A 25,438-nucleotide genomic window follows, 5' to 3' on the forward strand; every position below is an offset into this window, starting at 1 on the left:
TCTACTATCAAAATTAGCAAGAATGAAAACAGAGAAAAGATTAAAATTATTAACTAGAATGGAACTTAAGATTTATATTAATACAACTGAACTGAGTGATTCTCTTTTCTGGTTTGGTTTTAGATATTTCAAGTGCAATTATTATTGTAATTAAGCTAAATGGAGGATTCTTAAGCACACATTGGATTTGAATTAATTATCATTTGTACCAAATTAAAATTGTTAAGTAAAATATTAAAATTTTGCATGGCCATGAAAGTAGTAAGGGATAGAAAAACAAAATGGATGCTTCAAATAGAAGAAAACACTATAAGCAGTTTAAAGAAAATTATTTCCTAGATACAAAAAAACAGTGTTAATTACAATACCAAAAATAAAATTCATTTATCATGGGTGTTCAAAAAACAGTTTAAAATTTTTCAAAAACTTACAAAAAATAGTATATTGTAAACATAAACACACCTACAAAAATAAATTTGAAAAAAAAAAATATTCGACATTTTTTTTCAACACTACGGTAAGACTCCTCCCAACAAATTCACATAACCCAAATAAATCAAACGGAATCAAACTCTTGATGAAATTTAGAGAAGTTGATGTTATTCAAAGAATGACAAATCGACAATTCACAAATTAAATTACAGTTGTGTATGCAGATATCGATGCAATGCACAAATTTGTAATAAGCATTGCTATTGGGCAACAGTGTCTAACACCTGTAAACATGTTATCTTACAATTAGCTAACGATACTCTCTAAAAGTTATTACGTTAAACTACATGAAACCCAATATTTAATTGGACTAATTGCAATAATAATACATGGAGGTGCTAAGCACCACCGGTGCCTTTTAACATTTCTCATACTCAATATTACCAAATAATAATATGAACATTCACTACTTGTTTATATTGGATTGGAGGAGGATTTTCATTTCAAAATCCAATAATAGCTACACTGAGAAACAAAAGTACTAATTTGAAATGACTCAATGTGCAGAACAGAGAAAAAAACCATAAACAGTAGAGACAATTCATGAGTAATACATATATGCAAACATTACATATCCAATCTCAACATGTTTTAACTTGTCATAATGTCCTTTGCAATGTCATTCTCAACACGAGAGTGTATCACTGAAACAAGAGACTTAATCAAAATAGCAATAAAAACATTACATATCCAATGTTGGAAAAGTACAATTGTAAGATAGGATTTTACCATATGATTACTGTTCCAAACAAACTTAATCAAAATAGCTATTATAGAATCTCAATTCAATTGAAAGAAACTCCTTGAATCTGAGATTGTTCAATTCAAATCTTATATTTCAAACTTCACAAAAGATTAACTCAAACCTAAAGCTTAACAAGAAATGAGAGCAAAACAGATTCAAAGAAATGTTTTTGAAACTCTAATTCAACATATGGAACAAAGGTCTCAATCTCAGACATTGGAACAAATAATTGAATCAATATTTGAAGCTAAACAAATCAAACCCATTAATCATTGAAACAATACACTGCAAATTTAAAGCCTTAAACAAAAAGAACAAAATGCATTATAACTGATTAAGAACATAAACCCATTAATTATCGTTGAGCTAATTGATATAAAAATAACTCGAAATTATCTAATTTACCTTCAAAAAAGTGATTAAAAATCATCTTTAAGGAGAAAAAGTTCTGAGAAACGAGCATAATTAATTTAAACAAAACCCAATGTATCTAAATCAAAAAAAAGGATTAACCCAAATAAGGTTTTTTTTAGCTTAAACAGAGAAAAAAAGAAACTCAGCTTAATCCTGTGGAATTTCAACATCTCCATCTGAAATCTCCTCCTGTAAATCCTTCGGGTCCTTTCCATCAACAGAGCAACCAACAGATACACACGTGCCGAGAATTTCCTTGACAGTACCAGCGAGTTCCTTAGCAATAGACCTAGGCCTCATGATTTTGGCGATCTCAATCACATCATCGAGAGAAATGTTACCGTTATGCTTGATGTTCTTAACCTTCTTCCTGTCACGTTCAGGCTCCTTTAGGGCTTTGATGACCAGAGCAGCCGCCGACGGTACAACCGAGACCTTAGCTTGACGATTCTGAACAGTCAGTTTGACTGTGACTCTTAGACCCTTCCAGTCCTTGGCTGTCTCCTTGGCTATGTCTTCTCCGATCTTCTTTGGGGACAGACCCAAAGGACCGATCTTGGGAGCGAGAGAACTTGCCGCACCAACCTCTCCTCCGGTGACTCTGACGTAAACGTCAACCACCTGAGAAGGATCGAACTTGGGCGGCATTTTTTACGAGAGAGAAAGAGAAAGAAAAAGCTCTGTAGATTGGTATGGAGGAAGGGAGCTAGGGTTTCGAAGAAGCAAAACTATGGGAACGAAAATGATAGTTTTATGGTAGGGTTTTGCAGGGTATGAGTTTGTCAAATTACTATTTTACCCCCGTTATGTTAGAGGGCTTTTAGACTGAGACGTGTGGCTTTTGGGAAATTAAATGTAAATGACGAAAATGTACGTGTTGTTAGAGATGTTAAGAAAGGAAATGTAGGGGTGTTGTTGGGCTGTAATGTTTTGGATTAAAGCGTCATTTTGTATTTGTGTGGCCCAATCTTTTGCTCGTTTTAGAATTTAAGGCCCAATAAAGAAGATTTGGGCGATCTCAAACAATCGTTTTCATTTTAGGGTTTTTTCTTGAAATTATTTCAAAAAAACACAAAAGAAAAAACAAAAAAAATAAAAAATCAGAAAAATAATTTTACCAATTTTAATTTTTTTTTACGTGAAATACGGTCTTTTGATGTATTTTTATGTTATACTCCTAATATTTTGTTGTTGATTTTTTGTAATTTGTATATTTTTTTAAGTTGTTTTCTTGTTACTTTAATGTGGTTTAAAAAGTTTAAAAATATTGAAAAAACAATTTAGGTCCCGTATAATAACTTTTTTAGAAAAATAAAAGAGAAATTTACATAAAATACTAACTTTTGCTATTTTCTTACAAAAATACTGTTAAGCGGTATTTTTTACTTTTTTACTGTGTTTTTTTATAAGTTTCATACTGTTAAGTTTTCACTGGTGTTCGTCTGGTGTTTTACTGGTGTTCTAATGGTGTTTTAAGTTGTTTTGCTTTGTGTTTTACTGGTATTTTATAAAAATACAGTATTTTTGAAAAGATTTCTGTGTGAGTATTTTTATAAAAATTAATCTAAATTACAGTATTTTTATAAATTTCCCAAAATAAAAACCATAGTATACAAACTCGTACAATGTGTCATTTCTACTATTTATTATGGAGTTTTCAAAACAATATTTAGAATTGTGGTAGAATTAAAATGTTACTGTAAGAGTTATATTTCAATAAGTATTATTAATAAGCCGTATACTATTAAAGACACAACTTAATAATGTAAAAAGTTTATGAAACTAAAATACTAATTATTCTACTTTCAAAAAAAAAAAAAATACTAATTATTCTTAGTCTTTTTGCTTTAAAAAAACAATTACCATTAAGTAGTATTAGCTTTTTGTAGGCCCTAAATAGTGTTATCATCTGAATTTCAAATGTAGAAGCTTACATAAATTGTTGGGTTGAATTTTGGATATGAAATTTACATTTTGAAGGTAACCACCTGCAAAAACTTGTAACCAGTTACCTCTTTGTGATTTTTTTCTCAAACTATCTTGTAACATTCTCCATCTTAATCGAAATTCCATCTTGTTCTCTTATTTTATAACTTTTTTTGCAAGTAACAATAATCATTCAATGTACAAAATATGTCCATAATTTCGATTGTTTTATGTTGTCGAATAATGAAAATAGACACCAATATGCCATTCAAGTAAAATAGACACACACATTCTTATTAATTTCTAGGAAGTGAGTCCCATGTGCTCACTAATTTGCTTTCTTTTGATAATTAAAGTTTCTTGAGGGTTTTTAGCCAAAAAAAAAAAAAAAAACTATATAATAAAAGCAGTAATATAGTATTTCATCAAGTTACAAATCTTTTCATTAACATCACATATATTATTTGGTTATTAGAAAAAAAAAAAAAAAAAAAAAAACCAAGCAAACAAATTGGAAACATTATAATATGACTATTTATGAAAGATTATAACAAGTGAAATCAATAATTAGTTAGTGACCAAACTAAAGTAAACTACAAAAATGAAACTAGAAGAATCAATATTTTTTAATACTTTCAAATATTGTATTATTAATTTCTTCTTGTTGAAAAATTTGTACATAGTTTTATTTTATTTAAATAATATGTATTAATTGATAAGAGCACATTTTGATAGGAAGCACAAAAAGTCAAACCCGAGAAGCATTATGATTATGTATTAATAATATCTAACATTATTATAAAGTGAGTCTTATAAATAAATGATGAATAATTTTTTATAATAATACTTAAATTAAAATATATAAAAATTAATATTTAATTATACAAATAAAAATATGAGCCCTCAATAACATTAAGAACCATGTTCCATTTCACTATATTATATACTTAGACTTTGGTTCAGTCCATATTTCAAGTTCCAAAAATTTTACTTTCAACAAAGCAACTTTTGAGTATATGATAATTTTGTGTTTGAACACAAATAATTTCATAGAATTTCAATATATTGTTTTTTTTCCCTTTTATAATTATAACTTCAATAAATTATTGTAAGACCCTAATGAGAGATTTTTATAATATGCCAACAATTTTTTTCTTCTGTTATAATGAAAATATTATAATTAATGTATTTGGGGATGTATTATTTCAATGTTATTAATGTAAACTAAGCACTATAGTAACTATAATCTATATCCATATGCATGTGGGTCAATACAATAACAAGATTTATATTTGTATTTTTTGGTGAAGTAGTTACAAGATATGTTATAGTATGTCAACCATATATAATTAAGAAAACAAACTACTTATAATAATGTTTGTTAACTAAGGATGTGTTTGGTAGGAAAGATGGGGAGAGTATATGATTAAAAAGATTGTGGAGAAAATAAATTATGAAATTACTATATTATCTATTATAAATATTTTTACTTTTTTAGTCATTTCACATAAAAAAATTGTTAATGAAATTTAATTGGGAGTAAATATTAATAAGAGATTCTCTATCTTCCTCCCATTCTTCTTTGAAAAAAAAAACATTTAGGAAAGATTTTCACTCCTTCCACTTCTTCTCTCCCTCCTCTAGTCCTTTCTATGAACAAATGTATTTATTTTTCTTTCTATCCCTCTCCATTTCATAATAAATCTTATCTACCAAACATACTCTAAGTCATTCGAAAAATTATTAGCTTTAAGCCCTTAATTGGGATGGAATGCGAATTCTTCTTTTCCTTTCAAGGAAAAAATTTAAGTTATTTCACATAATTTGAAAACTTATTCACTTGAACTCGTTAAACCTTTTAATAGAGTTGTTATATCGACAGGGCTAAGTTTTGACTAAGGTGAGTTAGGGTCCACCAGTTTAGGAGCCTAAAAGAAAAATTTTCTTTTTAAAAATATGCATACTTTTTAAAGGAATTTGCGGCGAAACTCTCTTAATATTTTAATTTTTATATAATTAACCCTTTATCTTTATTTTTGGTGGTAAAACCCCTTAAGTTTATTTTTATTTACAAATTTAAGGTGTCAATTAGATATTACCGTTAAATTATAATTGGATTACTACTGTATCGACTTTGAAGTTTTACTGTTACATATACACATGTGTATACAATGGTCATTCAGTTGATATTTAACAGTAATATTTAACTGGCGTGTCAAATTTACAAAGAAAAATAAATTTAAGGAAGGTTTTGTCACAAAAAATAAGGGGATTAAATGTATAAAAATTAAAATATAAGGAGATTGTACCATAAATTACTCTATTTTTTAATAGTTTTCAAAAATACCACTTATTTTCGTAATAAAAAGCTTAACAAATGTTTTTTTAAGGCGTACCAAATCTCAAGCTAAATGTTTGATTTTCTCATAAGACTTTTGAAATTGAACATTGTGAATATTTTACAATATCTATGTGGGTTATCATGGAAAATTTACAAAAATACTGAAATTTGGGTTAATTTTTACAAAAATACTGTCACACGGAAATCTTTTCAAAAATACTGTATTTTTATAAAACACCAGTAAAACACAAAGCAAAACAACTCAAAACAACAGTAGAACACCAGTAAAACACCAGTAGAACACCAGTGAAAACTTAAGACAGTATACTGCAGTATGAAACTTATAAAAAAACACAGTAAAAAAGTTAAAAATACCGTCTGACAGTATTTTTGTAAAAAAATAACAAAAGTTAATATATCATGTAAATTTCCCGTTATCTTTTCTTCTAGATTAGTATTTACTCTTTAAGCAATTATTAGTCAGGAGAGTACTATTTTCACTAACCCTTCAATGAAAATTATCATTATCACTCAAAAGAAAAATGTGGCGTGTACTATTGATGTTCTCATGTATTGACCAAATGTTAAAAGAAGAAAAAAAATATGTGGTTGATTCTGATTATAAGGGTATCATTATTTGTTTTATTCTTTTTTTTATATATATATATATATATATATTTATATAATTGAGAAGATGTTTCTATGTGGTATGTTGTTGTTGTATGATAAAATATCATAAATTTTTATTGAAAAGAAAGCATTGCTAGGTGGTACTTATAGTGTTTAGCACCACGATAAAGTATCATTTATAAATAGTTAGTAATTTTTATAATATTTATTAAAGTAAAATAAGTGAGATATGATATTAAATTATACTAATAGTGATATTACACCTCACAAGGGTGCTACTCCTAGATGAAATGGGCCTTAGAAAAAAAATTGAGCTCTTACTATAAAAATAAATAGTATTTTTAAAAATTATTAAAAAATATGTATATTTTTAAAAGATATTTTTTTTTATTTGAAGTCTTAAGATGAGTAAGTACACCTTAAGCGCTGGTCTAGTCCGCCTTAACCTAAAACCGACTTTGGCTAAGCACCACGAATACCTTTTAATATTTCTAACAAAAAAAAAAAATATCAACTAAAAATTGTGAGTGTCAATGTCATTGTCCATGAAAAGATGTAAGCTATATATACATAAATAAAAATAGGTATAGTAGAGTCCATTTAAAAGGGTCCACAACTAATTAAAAGAACTTTATTATAAGAGAACCCTACTCTATTATCTCATTTCCATTTTTAGATAAGGACTTGTTTGGTTTTGGTTTGAATAATTAGGGCTTTTGAAATGGTTAAGTCATTTTCACCAATATAACTGGCTTGCAAGTAAGGGTGTTGGGTTGGGGTCCAATCCAATCCAAATTTTCAAGGTTAAGACTATATACACAAATTTTGAACTAATGCCCTTCTCAATTATTGATATTCTTTAATGATTTTTTTTTATTTATTTATTTTGGGGAATATTGTTTTTTTATTTTTATTTTCAAAGATCTAATTTTGATGCCCATTTTAGTCTTGGATAATGTCTTAAAATCCAATACCCACTTACTACTATATTATCTCCATAAAAGCTGTATTTTTTCTTAGTTGGTATTTGGTACTTTGAGGATTTTTATGTTCGGTTGGTGGCATTTAATTCCTTGCTTATCCAAAAATTAAAAATAAAGAACAAAAATAGCATAAAATGTTATAGGTACAACATAGTTTTAATAGATAATTTTAATCTTAATTTTTTTAATATGATAGTATAGAAATTTAGTATAATTTATAATATAGAAACAAATTTAAGTAACTAATTTTATAAGTATATAAAATAAAATAGACAAGTATGATTTTTTGTTAAGGGAAACATAATGTTATTAGGAGAATTACTTTATATGTTGTTTTTTTAATTTTTTTTTTTAAATTTACGGTTTGGGTTTCTAAAGTGGTTGCAGCGCTAGTTGCAATATAAATTTTTATGTAGAATTCTGTAAAAATGCAAAAAAAAATTATTTTGAAGTGTAAAAATAAAAAAATTTCATGTTATTATTTATATTTTAGGATCTTATTTTGTTAATAACCCATATTATAATTTGATTCAACTTTATGAGGATATTTATTATAAGTTCTAAACTGGATAAGGGTGAGAGGATATTTATTCAAATATGGATATAGGTGTAACCTGCCATACCCATCATATTACCATATTAACACAATTTGGAAAATAATAATAATTATAATATTTATTAATATAATTTGGATAATAAAAATTATTTTGTATTTATTATATTATTCTAATTTATCAAAAAAAAATTTGACAATTAAAAATAATTTTTCTTTTTGTAAATGAATAATTATTAAATACCCAACATTAAATAATTTGACTTTTTTCTATTTAATTTATATCTTGCATTGAAGCATATTTTTTTTAATAATTTTTTACACAAAATTTACAAAACAAATAACTAAACGTATCATTTAAATAATAATTAGAGAGTAAATATGATAGAAAAAAATCTATCAAATCAAATTTTTTTATCCACATTAAATGTATATACAAGTAATCTATGAGGTGTCATGTAATAGGAATACTTCAGGAAAAATAGGAAGTAAACTTGTGAAATAATATATGATTAATTATGATTAATTTTCTCAAAATAAAATAATAATTATGATTAATTTTCTCAAAATGTATATACAAGTAACAATAATTTAATAAAAATATTTATGTAAAATATATTAATAATCAAATAAGTTTGATGTAATGAAAACAACCCTTATCAAGTTTTAGAGGTTTTAATTTTTATTTTTTATTTTAATTTTGTGGGTTGAATGGAATACCTAGTCCAATACAACTTTGATGTAATGAAAACAATTTTTATTTTATTTTATTTTTTTGAAAGCAATTTTTATCTTATTTTTGGTAAGAAATGTAAACCGATCGTACTTGTAGTACAATAGTACAAAATTAGTATGAAAAGGAAAAATAATTCTTTAGAATTTTCTACTCAAAATTATTATTATTATACTAATTTATCACTACATATTTAACTTAAAGGAAATAAAATAGTTTGTTGTTACTCAAAGGAATATACTTTTAAATTTAGTCGCATAGTGTAAGATACCAAGCATATTCTAATCAAATTTAAAGAAAAAAAGCAGATTCTCATACATAATAAAATGGAATATTGGCAACAAAATTATCTGAAATATACAAGTTTACAAGTTCTCACACTTAATTCTATAAATTGATTTTTTTTTTTAGACAAAACCCTCTAAACACACATTTTATTTTGGTATCTACTCTTCCGTACCCGAAATATTAGTGTCATGGTAGACGTGTCACAGTGTATCCTGATGTACATGTGATAAATTTTTAATAGTTTGCACATAATATTAATTATTTAAATATTATAAAAAATATTTAAAATTTTAAAAAATAAAATAAATTACAAATTTTCCTTTTTTTTTATTTTCTTCTTCTTCTTTCTCTCTAAAACCATGTTTCTTTCTCCTCCTCCTCCTCCTTCTTCCAAAGGACCCCTCCCACTCTCACAACGCTCCCTAAAACCTTAATTTAATTTTCTAAAAGTATAAATCCAAAACAAGAATCCCTCCCACTCTCATGATTCTCCCTCTCGTTTTCTTGATTAGTCCCCTCGTCCCGGAGCCAACATCGTCCAACAAGCTAAGCCCTAGAATCTCTCTCCCTCTCCTTCACTCACGATTCCCTTTCTCTCACTCACAGATTCTCAAATCTCGAGAACCCTAGATCTCGAGAACCTCAATCGACAGAGAACTCTCACAGACCCCCTCGTCCTCGATCTCACTCAAACCTACTCACACTCTCACTTTCTTTCACACTCTCTTTATCTTCTATTGTTTTTTTTTTCTATTTTTTAAATATGGATCATTATTTTTTTTAGATTGGTAGTTGTGATAGTGGTGATAGTTGTTGTGGTGGTGATAATGGTGGTGCGGTGGTGATAATAGTGGTGTGAGTGGTGGTTCGATGGTGACGATTGTGTTGGAATGTAGATAGTGGTGTCATAGTGTTTTTGCTAAGAAGAAGAAGAGTGAGAAGAAAGAAAAATAATAAAAGAATGGAAAAAGAAAAAAAAAATAATTGTTTAGTTATTTTTAATTTTTTTATATGATTTTTAAATAATTTTAATAATATTTTTGTAACGTCCCTGCTTCAAGTCTCTATTGGGCCCTTACACCCACGGAATAATGACTCTTATACACGAGTACGTCACTCTGGCTGTTTCATGGACTGATGACTGACCCTACAAACTAACACGAGTGTTTCCAACGTGCTTTGTCCTCACTCGCACGCTTCCTGGGAAAACTTCCCAAGAGGTCACCCATCCTAAAATTGCCCCAGGCCAAGCACGCTTAACTGTGGAGTTCATTCGTGATGGGCTACCGAAAAACAAGATATCTTCAACTATGTAGTTTCAACTATGTAGTTTCATACCTACACAGTCTCAGAATCATCACACTTGACCTTCTCCAGGCGATGTGGTATTGCACAGCTTACCCGGTGTTTTTCCTTAAAGATCACAGACTACTGACTGTCACAATTTTAAATTATTAAACTGATGTGGACCAACGAAAATTTGATATGGGTACACAAGTATACTTATTAGGCTATCAGCCATCCATCCATGTAACAAAAAAAAAAAGAATAACAAAATAGTAAATATTAAAACATTGTTAAGTGTCACAAATTGTATAATTCAAATAGTTTTGCAGCTTATATTTTTAATAAAATTTTATTTTATACTATTTTTTGCAAGAAAAAAATATATTTTATACTAATTTTTAAATTATAAAAGTACTTGATAATTACTATAATTTATGTATATAAATTTAAAGAAAAATAGTAAGAAGTAACATTTGGTTTTGGAGACAATTCTAGATAATATTTATTGGTTTTGCCTATGTATACAGTATAATTAATTAAAATAAATATTATTTAACAGAATTTTACATATCAAACATGAAAAATTAATTTATCTTTTTGTTCTCCACTTTTCTTTTAAAAAAGTTTTTTTTACTTTCTTTCTTCTTATACTAAAATCTAACTTCCAAACATAATCATACTGAATAGTATATTTTAGTAAAATATAAAGTATCAAATAAGTACATTCTATTATTAGTATTTATTTATTTAGGGAGTTATTATTATTATTATTATTATTATTATTATTATTATTATTATTATTATTATTATTATTATTATTATTTAAAAAAACATGGTGCCAGTCACTAACGCACTAAAATGAGCATAATCTTCCACTTTTAAGTGTTTTACTAATTACAATTAACAATAATTTTAATGTGAACCACCAACAAAACAAAAAATGATTTCATCTAAAGTGGTTTTTCTTTTAATTTAATTTAGTGGTATAATTAAAGATAAATATTATTAATATTTAGGCTATGGGCCGCATAACTACACATAAAATTATTAGTTATTTTTTATGTTTAAAGAGAGAAGAATGTTAAGAATAAAAATACAAAATTACATGATTGTGTTGTGGGTCATTCTTGTTTTTAGTTTCTAATGAAGTTTTTATTTCATCCACCGACTATTTAAATAATAATAAAAAAGTAGTAAATGACTTCAAACAAATGACTTTTGTAAAATTATATTAATAATTCACTTTTTAATGATAATTAATTAACAAAAAGTTTTCACAAGTGGGAGGATAGATGCTTAATTAGATTTGTTGAGAGTAATGATAAAAATGGTTGGCTGGATTTTAAAATCTGCTTTTGGATTTCTGAATCTTTAAAAGTATTTTTGTTGTTTGTTTGGATAATTAATAAATTTCGAGTTTTAGCTCTAAAAAGTTCTTGTAACATAAGTAAAAGAAGGTAAAAATATATGCAAAATTTCAGCCAAACAAAGCCTTAAATTATGCAAAATTTTCACAAATAATGATATGCATTTTTTTGAAAGGTAAAATTCAAACTTTATTAACCTTCGAAATCAGTCACCAAAACAGGTAACAAATCAGTTGGAACATTTTCCATACTGAACATACAATCAGGATATAATAGTGACGCTCTAGCAAACTCATGAGCGACTCTATTAGCTGACCGTTTAACAAAACAAAAATAAACATTACTGAGATTAGCCAACATGGCTTTACACTCCTGAATCACACAACCAAATTGAGAAGATAAAATAGTCGAGTTCCGCAGGGCTTGTACCACCAATAAACAATCCGTCTCGATCCAAATTGGGTTGTAACTTTGATCTTTGAGCCAACTTAATGCTTCCCTAAAGCTCAAAGCTTCAGCGACAGAAGGAGCAATATTGCCGATGTGTAGTTTAGTACGACCCTCAATAAGCAAACCGTTGTGATCACGCACCACCAAGGCACAACCAAACCGATTCTGTCTTTCAAAAATAGCTGCATCCACATTGATCTTGATACTATTTTCCTGAGGTTTTACCCAACGCTCCATTCCATCATAGTCTTGAAGAGTAGACCATAATGACTCAATTTGAGTTTTTTGAGCGTGTTTCCATTGATCAAGATAGCTTTTAGCGGAGACAATTATAGCTGAAATATTGAACGATTTCCCTTGCCAAACAACATCGTTTCTCGCTCCCCAAACTGCCCAACAAATAAGCAGTTGTACCAAACATTGTTTCTCGCCGCCAATTGTGTGAAATTGCTCACACACCGGTCCCAAGAACACGGTTCCTCGCCGCAATATCGGCGGTGCCTATGCCGACTCTTTCCCACACCATTTTAACCGACTGCGGTGAGAAGAACATGTGCAATTGTCTCGTCCATCTCCTCGCACAACGGGCAGCGAGTGTTGACAGGAACACGCTTAGAGGCAAGCTGAGAAAGGGTAGGGAGACAATTAGAACCGGCCCTCCACATCAGATTTTTTATTTTGGGAGGCAGTTTTAAGGACCATAATGCTTTCCAAAAATCCGAGGCTGCAATCTCAGTGCCTCCACCTCTCAGTTTCTGTTGAAGAACATATGCACTCTTGACCGAGTACATCCCATTAGCTTCCTCTGTCCAAAACAGCCTATCCGAATCCTGAAGGATGCCTAAAGGAATTTGCAAGATCAAATCATGGTCTCTCTCCTCAAATAAATCCTTCAGTAACTCAATGTCCCATGAACTCATGTCCATGGTCAATAAATTATTCACTTTTGCTTGATGGAGAGCTGGATGAGAGGAACTTACAAAAGGATTATGTTGATCAGGCAGCCATGGTTCGTTTAGTACATCAATAGAAGCTCCGTTTCCCACACTCCAACGAACTCCCGCACGAACTAGAGCTTGAGCTTCCCAAACACTTCGCCACACAAAGCTTGGATTGTTCCCTAAAGAGGCCGAGAGAAATGTTCCATTGGAGAAGTATCTTGCCTTAAAGATTCGCGACACTAAGGACTCGGGTCTTGTTAAAAAGCGCCAACCTTGTTTGCCCAACAAAGCCAAATTAAAATAATGATATGCATTTAATTCTAGTCATATATATTATTTTAAGTAAGAACATCACTTTTAATTAAACAATTAAGATTATTTTTAATATATTATGCAATTTTATTGATAGAAATTAGCTAAAATAATAATTAACAACTCAATCAGGACATCTTCTCCATTGGAAGCACAATCATGATTCAAATTAGAAAAACGAACCAACCAATTGGCCTCTTGATTCCTAAATCGTTTGACAAAAGAAATTAAAATTAAATCAGATGAAAAAAATTGTAGCATCACAATTAACCTTAAGAACACATATATTCAATTTCCTTTAATGCTCAGAAAACACAACAATATAAATTGTTATAGCAGGCTCATTCAACCTATTAACTTAAGTACTCAACTATTGTGAAAGGTACATAACTGCACCATTAACGACTCCTTTAACTGCTAAAAACTTGTTATTCTTAACTACTAACAGAATTTTTTGATGGTGAGAAATTGAAGAACAAAGACATTCAAAATAAAACATGTTACATAGTCAAGACTAATCGCACTAATCTAAACAAAAAAACATTCAAAATTAGGCTAATTAGGATTTTTCTCTCTCGAACTTTGACATGTACCAAAATTATGCTCCTTGAACTTTTAAGGTCGTTAAAAATACCCCCTAACTATTGAGATTGTTGGATTTAAGAACTTTTGTCCAATTTTAGTAAAAACAGTCTAACATGAATGAAAGTTCAGGGGGCATGATTTAGTACATATAAAAGTTCGAGCGACATGATTTGGTAGATATCAAAGTCTGGGGAACATGGTTTAGTACATAAACAATCACGGAAATAGTAAAATTGAATGAAATTAGACAAAAGTCCTTCAATCTAACAATTTCATAGTTCAAGAGGAATTTTTAACAGCCAAAAAAGTTCAGGGAGCATGATTTGATACATGTTAAAGTTTAGGGGGCAAAAATCATAATTAGCCTTAAAATTATGTCACAAAGATAAGACTAATCGTAATAGCAGAAACGAAATCGTATTACCGAAACCACAAATCCCGAGCAAACCACGCCTAAGTCCAAGAGGGGCCGACGAGCCTAGTCAGAGAAAAAATACAACCTCCGGTGGGTAAGAATTTAAGAACGAAAAACCCTAGTAGATTATATTATATTAATTTGCTATTAGTGTCTATTGAATAATTAAGATTAATTTGAATAAGTCACACTCATTATTGATTTGTTAATACTTAATTTACCTTTTTATTTTTTAAAAAAAATTATAATAAACCAGTTGGATTAGACTTATCTGGTTCTCCATTAGGCATACACTATCTATCTATCTAAAGTTGTATAGCCAATTAAATAATCCTAGTAGGATCATCATTATTGGACTTTATTAACTATTTTAATTACTAGTTTATATTAAATATCGTTAAAGCAATAGGGAATTATTATAAACATTTTTTTAAAAAATAAAAAATAAAAAATTTAATAAAGCATTTTATTCTTAAAAAGGAAATATGATTAGAAGTTAATCTAATCACAATGTTCACATTCTTCCAAGACAATTAATACTGTAGCATCCAATCAAATGGTTTTTTGTTATTGGATTATGTGTAATATAATACTTACTTTTTCCCATGGCTATAAAATTGCTACACAAAATTATTTACTCAACTTTTGTTACCAAAAAATGCTAAAAGTGATATGTGAGCACTGTAATAAAGTGTAATATTATTATCGGTGTAATTTATTATTAAAGATCTCAACAGACCTAATTTTAAACTAAGGCAGCCAACAAATTAAAGTTACTAATTAGATATTGTATTTTATAAAAGTTGCTAATTAGACAATTTATTTTAATAAATGATAAAATAGATCCTATATTTTCTAAAATGGTACAAATAGGACATTAAAATAATTTTTTGTTAAAATAAAATTTAATAATAATTCGATCTAAATGTGCTATGACAAAATTGACTACATTTTCTGTATCTGTTCATGTTAGGAATTGTCTACAAGCTAGTTATATTTTAAAAATTGTTAAAAATTGAGTTCATGATCCTATTTTTACAGTTTTAGAAAATACATGGTTTATTGTATCATTTAATAAAATAGATAGTTCAATCAATAAATTTTACAAAATACAAGGTCCAAAATAATAACCTTATAATAATATATTAGAATTATTTCACAAATATACAAAAACAAAAAAAAATTACAAAAATATAAATGTATATAATTTTAAATATTTTTACAATTTTTATAATTTTATTTACAAAATATACAGTCTATTGATATATTTTTATATTGTACTCTTATTAATTTGCTGTTAATTTTTTGTTATTCGTATGTTATTACTTTTTTATGTTATTTTTCGGTTACTTTTATGTAATTTTTTTATTCTTTTTGTTTTATTTATATAAAACAACGTAAAAATATATATAAAAAAACTTTAAATATAAAAATATAAATTTTTTACAAAAAAAAATATATCTTATATGTAATAACATTTGTTATTAGGCAAAAATAATGTCTAAATGACATTTAGGAGCTTTGAGTAACTACTTGAAAAACTTTTCAATTAAAGTTTTTTTTTTTTTTTTTTTATGAAATAGTTAGAGTAAAAATCATTTTTATTCATAAAAGTTTATCTTTAAATGTTCTTAATTTAATCCTAGTTACAAAATATTAACCTATCCAACTTTATAGCTTCAATGTTTGATATAAATATGTTCTTAATTAATTAAAATAATTATCGAGATTCACAAATTATTTCTTTCAATATTCTACGAAATTCAAGGCAAAAATATACTTTTTTCATAAATTTTGTAGTGAGTCCAAAATTAAAAATATTTTTGGATAGAAGTTTGATATAGATATTTGAGTCCAATTTTTTTTTTCTATAATTGTACAAAATTGTCTAATTTAATCATCATATATTTTTTTAAAACATAATTTGAAGTTTTATCATTAATTATTATTATTAAAATAGACTTGTACACTACTATAATTTTTCTATTATTATTAAAATAAAATTATCTCAATCCATAAGTTGGTCTTGGAAATTTTATTTTTGACAAATTGGTACTCTCATTTTGATTTTCTTAGCAACAATAATCCTCCATCCTTAGTACTAAAGTTTATGAAAAATATGTATATATATATATGGGTGACTATTTAATGGTTACATTTTTATTGTAACCGTATAGTTATATTTTTCTTTAACCTGTAATAGCAGGTTACTAATAGGTAGACTTTCTTTTTTTAGATTTAATTAATTATAATTAACTATTTTCTTAAAATAATTAATTAAATAGACATTCCTTTTTTAGAATTATTTAATTATAACTTACTATTTTCTTAAAATAATTAATTAAATATTTAGCAAGACCTCTTTTAGCAATTAATATTTATATTTAAATCCTTACTTGAATTATTTTAATAATTAAGCCATTTAATTATAATATTTATAATAAAATTTATTTTTTTACAAAAATTAAACTTCTTTTGACACAAATTAAAATTCTCTTCATATAATAAATTTTCAAATAATTAATTATTTTTAAATGATATTTAATTATTTTGTTACAATTATATGAACTAAGTATGAGGCCTCAAGCTAATCAATCGATAACAAGTGCAGTCATTTTTTTTCTAAAAAATCCTTTAACTTATTTCATATTTTACTTTTTAAATATTTAAATAAAAAAATTAAATAATTAAGTGTAATAATTTAAAATTAAGACTACAAGAATAATAAAATTTAAATTATGAAATTCTATGTGTATAATTTTAAATTATAAAAAGTTTTGCTATAAAATTTTAAATAATTTAAGTATAAAAAAATAAATTGCTAAAAGATCCTTATATAGTAATAAATTGCAAAAAATTAATTAATAATTATAATTAATTAAATTTTAAAATATAATTAATCTTAATTAAAGTTTTATAAGGAAATAAATGATTAAGTTACTTTCAGGTTACAAGTTATTTATTATTTATTTTTATTTAATTTCCAAATTAATCACAACCATTTAATAGTAATCTAATGGCTTAAAAAAATGTAACCATGATGGTTATAATAAAAATGTAACCATTGAAACCTCTTCCATATATATATATATATATAATTATAATTTCTTATGTTGTAAAAAAAACATAAAAAAGGGGACAATTGGATGACTTCAATGCAATTTTTGGAAGAATATTATTATGGCATAAACCAAAAATAATGTATGGAACAAGTTATTAGTGAAATGAAAAATATTATCTAAAAAGATGTGTCATTTTATTATTATTATTATTTTATTATTATTATTATATACAGCAAAGCCACAAGATTTATTCTCATGGGAGCCAGCCAATGGTATAAGAACCATAATATTGCCCAAATTCATAAACCCCAACAACAAAACAAAGTATTAATATCTTATCTCATAAAGTATTATTATTTTTATTTACAAATTTGAAGAGATAAGTAGAAAAATATTTTTTTTCTCTATTTATTAATTAAAAATATTTTTTTATTATTTTTTTTATTAAAATATACTTACCTTTTTAAGTGGATTGCTTAATATATGTTCAATCTTTATTTAAGTCTGGGTAAATACCATTTTGGACCTTCTGTTTTACAAAAGTTACCAATTAGACCCTGTGTTTTGTTAAATGACAAAATGGACCCTGTATTTTTTAAAATAGTACAAATAGGACCCTGAATTAATTTTTTGTCAAAATAAAGTTTAATTATAATCCGATCTAAAAGTTCTATGACAAAACTGTTTACATTTTTTGTATCTGTTCTTATTAAGTATTGTCTTCAAGTTGGTTGTATTAAAAAAAAAGTTGTCAAAAATTAAGCTCAGGGTCCTATTTTTACTATTTTAGAAAATACAGGGTCCATTTTGTCATTTAACAAAATACAGGGTCCAATCTGTAACTTTTGCAAAACACAGGGTCCAAAATAGTATTTACCCTTTAAGTCTAGCATATAATAAACATAACTTAAGGAGTCTAATAGGGACATCATCTACAAAAGTGAGTATATTTAAAAAAAAAATATATGAAAATTGAGGTAAAAATTGAAACAAATAAAGTAAAGTGGGTATACAATGTAATTTCCTCAAATTAAAGTGTAATTAAATTATACTGTTAAATATTAATTAGAATTGTCTCTGTATAGACGTGATTAGGGGCGGACCCATGTATAAGCGAGGTAGAGCAGTCGCTCCTCTAAAAAAATAGGAAAAAAATATATGTATTTTAATTAGTTACAATATATATTTGTAATAAAAGGTGATATTTACAAGCATAATATTAACTTTGGTCTAATGATTAAGCTACTTAGCATTTAAGTTAAGTTAGAAAATAAGGGTTCTAATCCTACTAAAAGCAGTTTTTTTTCTTTTTAACTTTTCTTTTGTACCCCTCACTCGCAAAAAAAAAAAAAATTTACACCCCCTCTTATTTTAAATCTTATGTCCGCTACTGTACATGATATTAAAATCTCAAAATTTGTCTACACAGTGACTACATAGTGATAGTTTAGTTGGCAATTATAAATAATTAACTCATTAATCATTAATTTATAATTATTCTGTCCAGGGTGGTGCCTCAAAAAATTAGGGCTCAAGACAACGTAAAATTGTAGTCTATTTTTTTTTTTAAAAAAAAGAAAAAAAAAAGACAAGAAAATGGACATTAAAAAAAAGTACTATGAGAAATAAATAAAAAAACCTAATTTTTAGAAAGTTTTAATTAATAATATTTGTTATCAGACAAAATATAAATATATATGTATAGGTTAATATATTTTAAAGATATAAATAATATATAACTTTTGTGTTCGTGATAATATGCTAAACTATGAATCTTGCAAATATTAATTATGTTGTGCATTATCTTAAAATTAATTTAAAATAAATTCTAGAGGTACATATTTTATGTTTTGGGTATCTAAATAGTGATAATGCCAATTTTTTTTAGAAATTTTTACATAATAAATTAAAAATTCAAAAAAATATATATAAAAATACATTAACACATGTAAATTTTATTTTGATGTTGTGACTTTTTTTATTTATAAAAATATAAATTTCAGTAAATTGTTCAATTTTTTTAGCTATTTTTTTTATTGTTTTATAATTTTTTTATAGTTTAATTTTTAGTTATTGTGATGTTAATTTATTGTTATTTTTTTTTTTTAGTTTTTGTTGAGAAAATTGTATTTTTATAATTTTAAAATTTTAAAATTATATTTTTATAGATAAAAATTTTAGGCGGTCAAATTATAAATAAAACATAAAAAAATTTCATTTTCTTATACAACGATCTAGCTAGTAAACAGTGACAAAGCCATAATTTTTATTTTGTGGAGGCTTATTTATCATAAAATATATTTATATTTATATTATAATTACTATTACTATATTTATTTAATTTTATGGGGGCTTTTTTACTATTTTAGTTCATAATTATTAAATTAAAAAATTTATATTTAATTTTTTAAAAGACAATATTTTTATGAGTGGGGCTATAGCCCCCACAATAATATAACTAGGTACGTCACTGCTAGTAAATGTATAGAGTACGTTGCAAACATGATAATTTATAGGCTAATTAGCAATTTTTTTTTACAAACTTTGACATATACTAATCATGCCCCCTGAACTTTTTTGGCCCCTGAAATATTAAGATGAATAGATTTAAGGACTTTTGTCTAATTTTAGTAAAAAAATTATAACATGGATGGAAATTCAGGGGGCATGATTTAGTACATATCAAAATTTTAGGGGCATGATTTGGTAGATATCAAAGTCTGGGGAGCATGGTTTAGTACGTAAACAATCACTGAAACAGTAAAATTGAATGAAATTTAGAATAATTTACAATATAGAAAGTAGTACTCAACCAATCTATTTCACACGTGCATAAAATAAAAGAGTTACGTGTATAACACACTCTTTCAATCCTAGTTTTGATATATTAATTTTTTTTAAATTTCTTAAAAAATTTCATAATATCTTAAATAATTATAATATATATAATTATAAAAAGAGCATTGCTATTAGGTACTAGTAGTGCCTAGCACCTTTGCGACATGTTGCGTTACGATTAGCTAGCGATACTCCCTAAAAGCTATTATATTAAATTATATGAGATCCGATACTTAGTTTGACAAATAGCAATATTGACACATAGAAAAGTGCCAGTACCTCTGGTGCTCTTTAGCATTTCTCTTATAAAAAAAAAAGAAAATAACAGTAGGTATTGTACAATTTTCCTAAAATAACAGTAATTCAATACAACCATTTTCTCAAAATTCATCCACAAACCATTTCCAATCCCCATTCACTTTTTATTATTTATTTATTTAATTATTATTTTTTCCACAAACACATAATTGCTTTAATCACAAACAGCACTCGTTTACAACGTGTCCCTACAAAAATCGAATTAATTTATAATAAGGTCAAAAAAGTAGAGAATATATCGCGAGAAATTAAAAAAAGAGATATTGATAAAATAAAGGTGTCGCATAAGAGAGGACAATTATATAAGAAGTTACAGCTGGCAAAGATAGTCGCGCTAGATCCGAGCTAGCGGGTCCCACTTCACGTGACTGCATACCCCCAATCTTCAATTATATGAAGCCACGTGTCCCATATGTGTGGACTGGGGACACGTGTCGAAAATCATCGATCGTCTAAATAGGACCACTTTGTCCTCTTTTCTAGAACCGAGGTCAGGTGAGTACCCCCTTAGCTTGGCTTGGCTTGGCTTGACTTGACTCACTTGGCTACATTACTCCTTCGAGTCGCGACAAATTACTTTTTTGTGACTGCCATTCCCCACAAATCCAATTCTGGTCAGAACCCTTCTTTTATCTTTTTATTTTAATTTCCCAAATTACCCCTCATCCTTCACTTTCCTTTTTTTGTCGTGTAGCTGGTCAAGAGTTTTCTACGTGGCGTTCTTTCAATGGTTTTGATCAAGATCCCACGGTTGTGGCGAAGCGGTCCTTTTTTTTGTACTGTGAATTTCTTTACTCTTTTTCAATGCATTTTCTTAATAATTATTTATAATCCAAGACTATTTAATAATTTTTATTTTTTTTAATGTAATTTTAATGGTTTTTAATGTAATTTTGAGTAATTCTATAATACAATATAATACATTATTTTTAATGCTAAAATAAATAAAATATATACCAAAATAATTATTTAAGGAAGTGTGTTAAAAAATTCAGTAGGACTAGTTAGATTTGTTTTTATTTACTTTTTCTACATAATTTTTGTTTGACATTACATAAATTTTAAAAATTTATGTTATAAAGTTTTGAGTAATGATGATGAAAGATACTAATTGATTAACTACATGTTATTATGAATTGTTTAAAGGCTTATTTATATTTTCTTTTGATTAAAAGTAGTGCCTCTTCGATTAGTGTATAAAGTTATACAAAAATATTATTTAATTTGTAATTGATAGCTGAAAAGAAAAACATTATTTAGAAAAGAAGTACTTTTGTTTCAGTAACAAAAAGATAAAGAAAAAGACGTTAGTTTGTCGATTTCATACTTGGAAAAAAAAAATTAAAAAACTATAGTTAATTTCGTTACTCTTACAATAAAACCTGAAAAATAATAATAAAAAAAAGATTTTATTATTATTTTTCAGACTCATGGTCCGACCATCAGACCTGGGAGTAATTTTTTTTTTTTTGCGATTTCAGAGAGAGTGGGATTTCGGGGTGCGACTTTTGGGCGGTCCGAGAGAGTGGGGCTGGGTCGGGGTGTTGGTGCGGGTGGTCGGAGGTGCCGGTGAGGGTCGGAGGTGGTGGTGAGGGTGGGCGGTTGGGATGTGAGATAGAGAGAGATGATGCCGAGAGAATTGTGAGGGGGATATTTTTGGGTTTTGAAAAAAAAAGATATAGTTTTTTTGGAGTTTAAATTTTTGGTTTAATAATAAATTTTTTTAATTTTTTAAGTATATAAAATCAAAATTCCCTTCGATAATAGATCATGTTATGTCATAACATAAAAAATTATGAATCGTGCTTTTTCGTATCGTATTTAAAGATTTTTCGCGTCATATCATATCAATTTGCAGTAGTCTATCGTGTCGTGCTCGAAACTGTAATTTTTTTTTGTTTAATCGTATTCATCCTTTTTAGATTCGTATAAATTTTGTGAAAAAATTCCACCTAGTAGAACCCTAATACTAGTTACAATAAAACCTATTGTTTACAATAAAAAAAAGAAAAAAAAAATTGTGTTTGCTAATGATTCATTTTTTTTCACCTCTATTTAACTGCCACGTGTCAACAATTTTAATTTTTTTTTTTTGTTGAAATGGACAACAATTTTTTAATATTTAATTTTTGGTGAATTATTTAATGTTTTGTTTAGTTATAGCTTTTGAGGACACGGTGTGTCTATGCATCGCGAGAATTTCCGCGAAGAAGCATAGAAATGCGGCTCCCGATATATTCATTTTTTAATACTTTTTTCAATAAAAATAAAGTATTTTTAGATAGTAATGATAATGTTTTTGTAAATAATTAGTGATAATTTATAATAATTATTAAATTAAAATTTAATATTTTATTTTATCTAATATTTTGTAATTATGTTAAATATTATTTTATTGGTAATAACATGTTACTAATTAATTGTACCTCTTTAATAAAATTTTAATGAGAATTTGATCTATATTTAATTATTGGTTCAAAAAGAGGAGCAATTGTGAGCCAAATGTTGTTTGTAATATAATGAGCGAAATGTGCCATTTTAAAAGAAGATATTAGAGAGACTCATATTTATATTGTGTGAAAATTAAATATTATATATTATATGTATAAATTACTTTTTACATTACCAATTAAATTTAGATGAAATCGATGTATCTTACAAATCTAACATTATGCTTAAATAGTAATATAATATTAAAAAATTTAACACTTTTTTTGTCTAATTTAATCAATATTAAAAATTATATTAAATTTAACACAAAAATAATTATTACATTAAAATTTACGCACAATAAATCTAACTTCTTAATTATAATTTTTTTTATTAATATCATTAATCATAAATTTCAATATATAAATTGTATAGTAGTTGATTTAAACTTTGAATTCAACCTATATAAAAATAAAAAAAATTAAAAAAAAAAATATTAGTAGTCCGTTTGGATGGATTAATCTTACTAAATCCACTAATTTCAGCGGGTTACTATTTTTTTTCTCTTAATTGAATGAATTGCACTTAAATTTTTATAACTCGATCATTATACTGAATTGAGTAAAATATAACATAAACCAACCAAATTCACACTTTTACTCTAATAAAAAATGTTGTAACACCTTTATTATTATAAATTATATTATAAAGATTGCCATCATTTTATTTAATTTCTTGTTATAGAAACTTGAAAAATGGATAACTCAAAAATCTGACGTGTCATGTGAATGAAATTAACAAAAGGGTTATTCTGTAATTTCATCCCAAAATGAAACTCAGAGAAAGATAGAAAGAGAGAGAGAGAAGCAGCCTTATCCATTTCGCACACCCAAAGCATCTTTTATAAAAGCCCATCAAAATCCTCATTTTACACAAACAACCCAAACCCAAACCCTTCTCTCTCCAAAAAAAAAAAAAAAAAAACTCTGTACAACTCGAGCTTCAAAAATGGCGACGAGTAAAAGCTACTTCTCAAGGCAGAACTACCGTTTTCTGTCCAGCGACCGTAACACCGCCGTGGTAACACCCACCGATTCATCCACATTCGAACTCGACGAGTCAGACATGTACAACTCCAGCCGATCCAAGTCTCCCGAGTTTCGAAAACCGCTCACAACTTCTCGTAAGAAGACTTCCTCGAAGCGATCGGGGACAGATCTCGGAGGCGATCGGACTGGCGGAACTCCTTCGTCTCTTCCGGTTAATATTCCTGACTGGTCTAAGATCCTTAGAGATGAGTACAGAGATAATCGGAGAGGCTCCGAGCGCGTGGATATCGACGACGACGACGATTATGATTTGGACGGCGATTGTGATGGCGATTCTAGGGTTCCGCCGCATGAGTTTTTGGCTAGGCAGATGGCGAGGACGAGAATCGCCTCCTTCTCGGTACACGAAGGGATTGGTAGGACTCTTAAGGGAAGAGATCTCAGTAGGGTTCGAAATGCAATTTTTGAAAAAACTGGGTTTGAAGATTAAAAAAAGATAAATTTGAAGAGTTAAAAATGAAAATTTTCAAAAATAACAGCGGGAATTTACGGAATATATTTTCTTTTTTTTTTTATTTAGGTAAAATTTTAATCCTCCAATATGGGTAGGCTTTAATTTTGTGATTTTTATTTTTATTTTTTTAATTTTGGAGGAGCATTTTTAATTTTCCACGATTTGTAATTTTCTCTAACTCGGAGTATTTTAGGATTGTATTTGGGTATAAATTCTATACTTCAATTTTGCATTATTATTATTATTATTATGTTTAATAATAATTAAAGGAATATTAGCATTAATATTTTTGTGAATTTTGTGTGTGGTTTGATTTCGATGTTCAAAGACTGTAAATTTGGTATATTTGAAAAAGAAAAATAAAAAATGGTTGAAGAAGGAAGAAGAAGAAGGTACAATGGTGGGGCCATTTTGGTAATTATATAATTGAGAGTAGGGTCATTGGTAAATGATTGGTGGGGTTTTTTTTTAATTTATTATAAACTAATTATTATTTATTTATTTAATTTAATTTGGGTGGGGTTGGTACGAAAAATGAAAAGCAGAGGTTAAGAATCAACGATGATGACCTCTTTTTATTTAGAAATAAAATAAAATTAAATTAATTCTATCATATCATATGATAAAACTGGTCACAATTATTTTTTTTTCTTTCCTTTTTTTGCATTATTTTTTTTTTAATTAATAATACTTGGTTTTGGATGTTTCTCCCAAATAAAAAATATTTTGTAATATGGAGAATTTTCTTTGCTAACAACTTCATTT

The 25,438-nt window shown here is 27.0% G+C and overlaps 2 protein-coding genes across 2 annotated transcripts; one reads left to right on the top strand and one right to left on the bottom strand.

Annotated features, from left to right (window-relative positions):
• Positions 1–1,538: 1,538 nt before the first annotated feature.
• LOC115719339 (large ribosomal subunit protein uL11x) lies at positions 1,539–2,507 on the bottom strand. Its single transcript, XM_030648329.2, has one exon. It carries the CDS (start codon positions 2,297–2,299, stop codon positions 1,799–1,801), a length of 501 nt encoding a protein of 166 aa, XP_030504189.1. The 5' UTR covers positions 2,300–2,507; the 3' UTR covers positions 1,539–1,798.
• A 21,491-nt stretch (positions 2,508–23,998) lies between these two features.
• Positions 23,999–24,969, top strand: LOC115719685 (protein S40-4). The gene has a single exon (XM_030648825.2). It carries the CDS (start codon positions 24,119–24,121, stop codon positions 24,647–24,649), a length of 531 nt encoding a protein of 176 aa, XP_030504685.1. The 5' UTR covers positions 23,999–24,118; the 3' UTR covers positions 24,650–24,969.
• Positions 24,970–25,438: the final 469 nt, after the last annotated feature.

This window comes from Cannabis sativa, chromosome 2, assembly GCF_029168945.1.
Source record: "Cannabis sativa cultivar Pink pepper isolate KNU-18-1 chromosome 2, ASM2916894v1, whole genome shotgun sequence".
NCBI classification, from domain to species: Eukaryota; Viridiplantae; Streptophyta; class Magnoliopsida; order Rosales; family Cannabaceae; genus Cannabis; species Cannabis sativa.

Excerpts from the sequence above, each read along its gene's own strand:
- LOC115719339 (XM_030648329.2), bottom strand. The coding sequence starts at position 2,299 with ATGCCGCCCAAGTTCGATCCTTCTCAGGTGGTTGACGTTTACGTCAGA.
- LOC115719685 (XM_030648825.2), top strand. The coding sequence starts at position 24,119 with ATGGCGACGAGTAAAAGCTACTTCTCAAGGCAGAACTACCGTTTTCTG.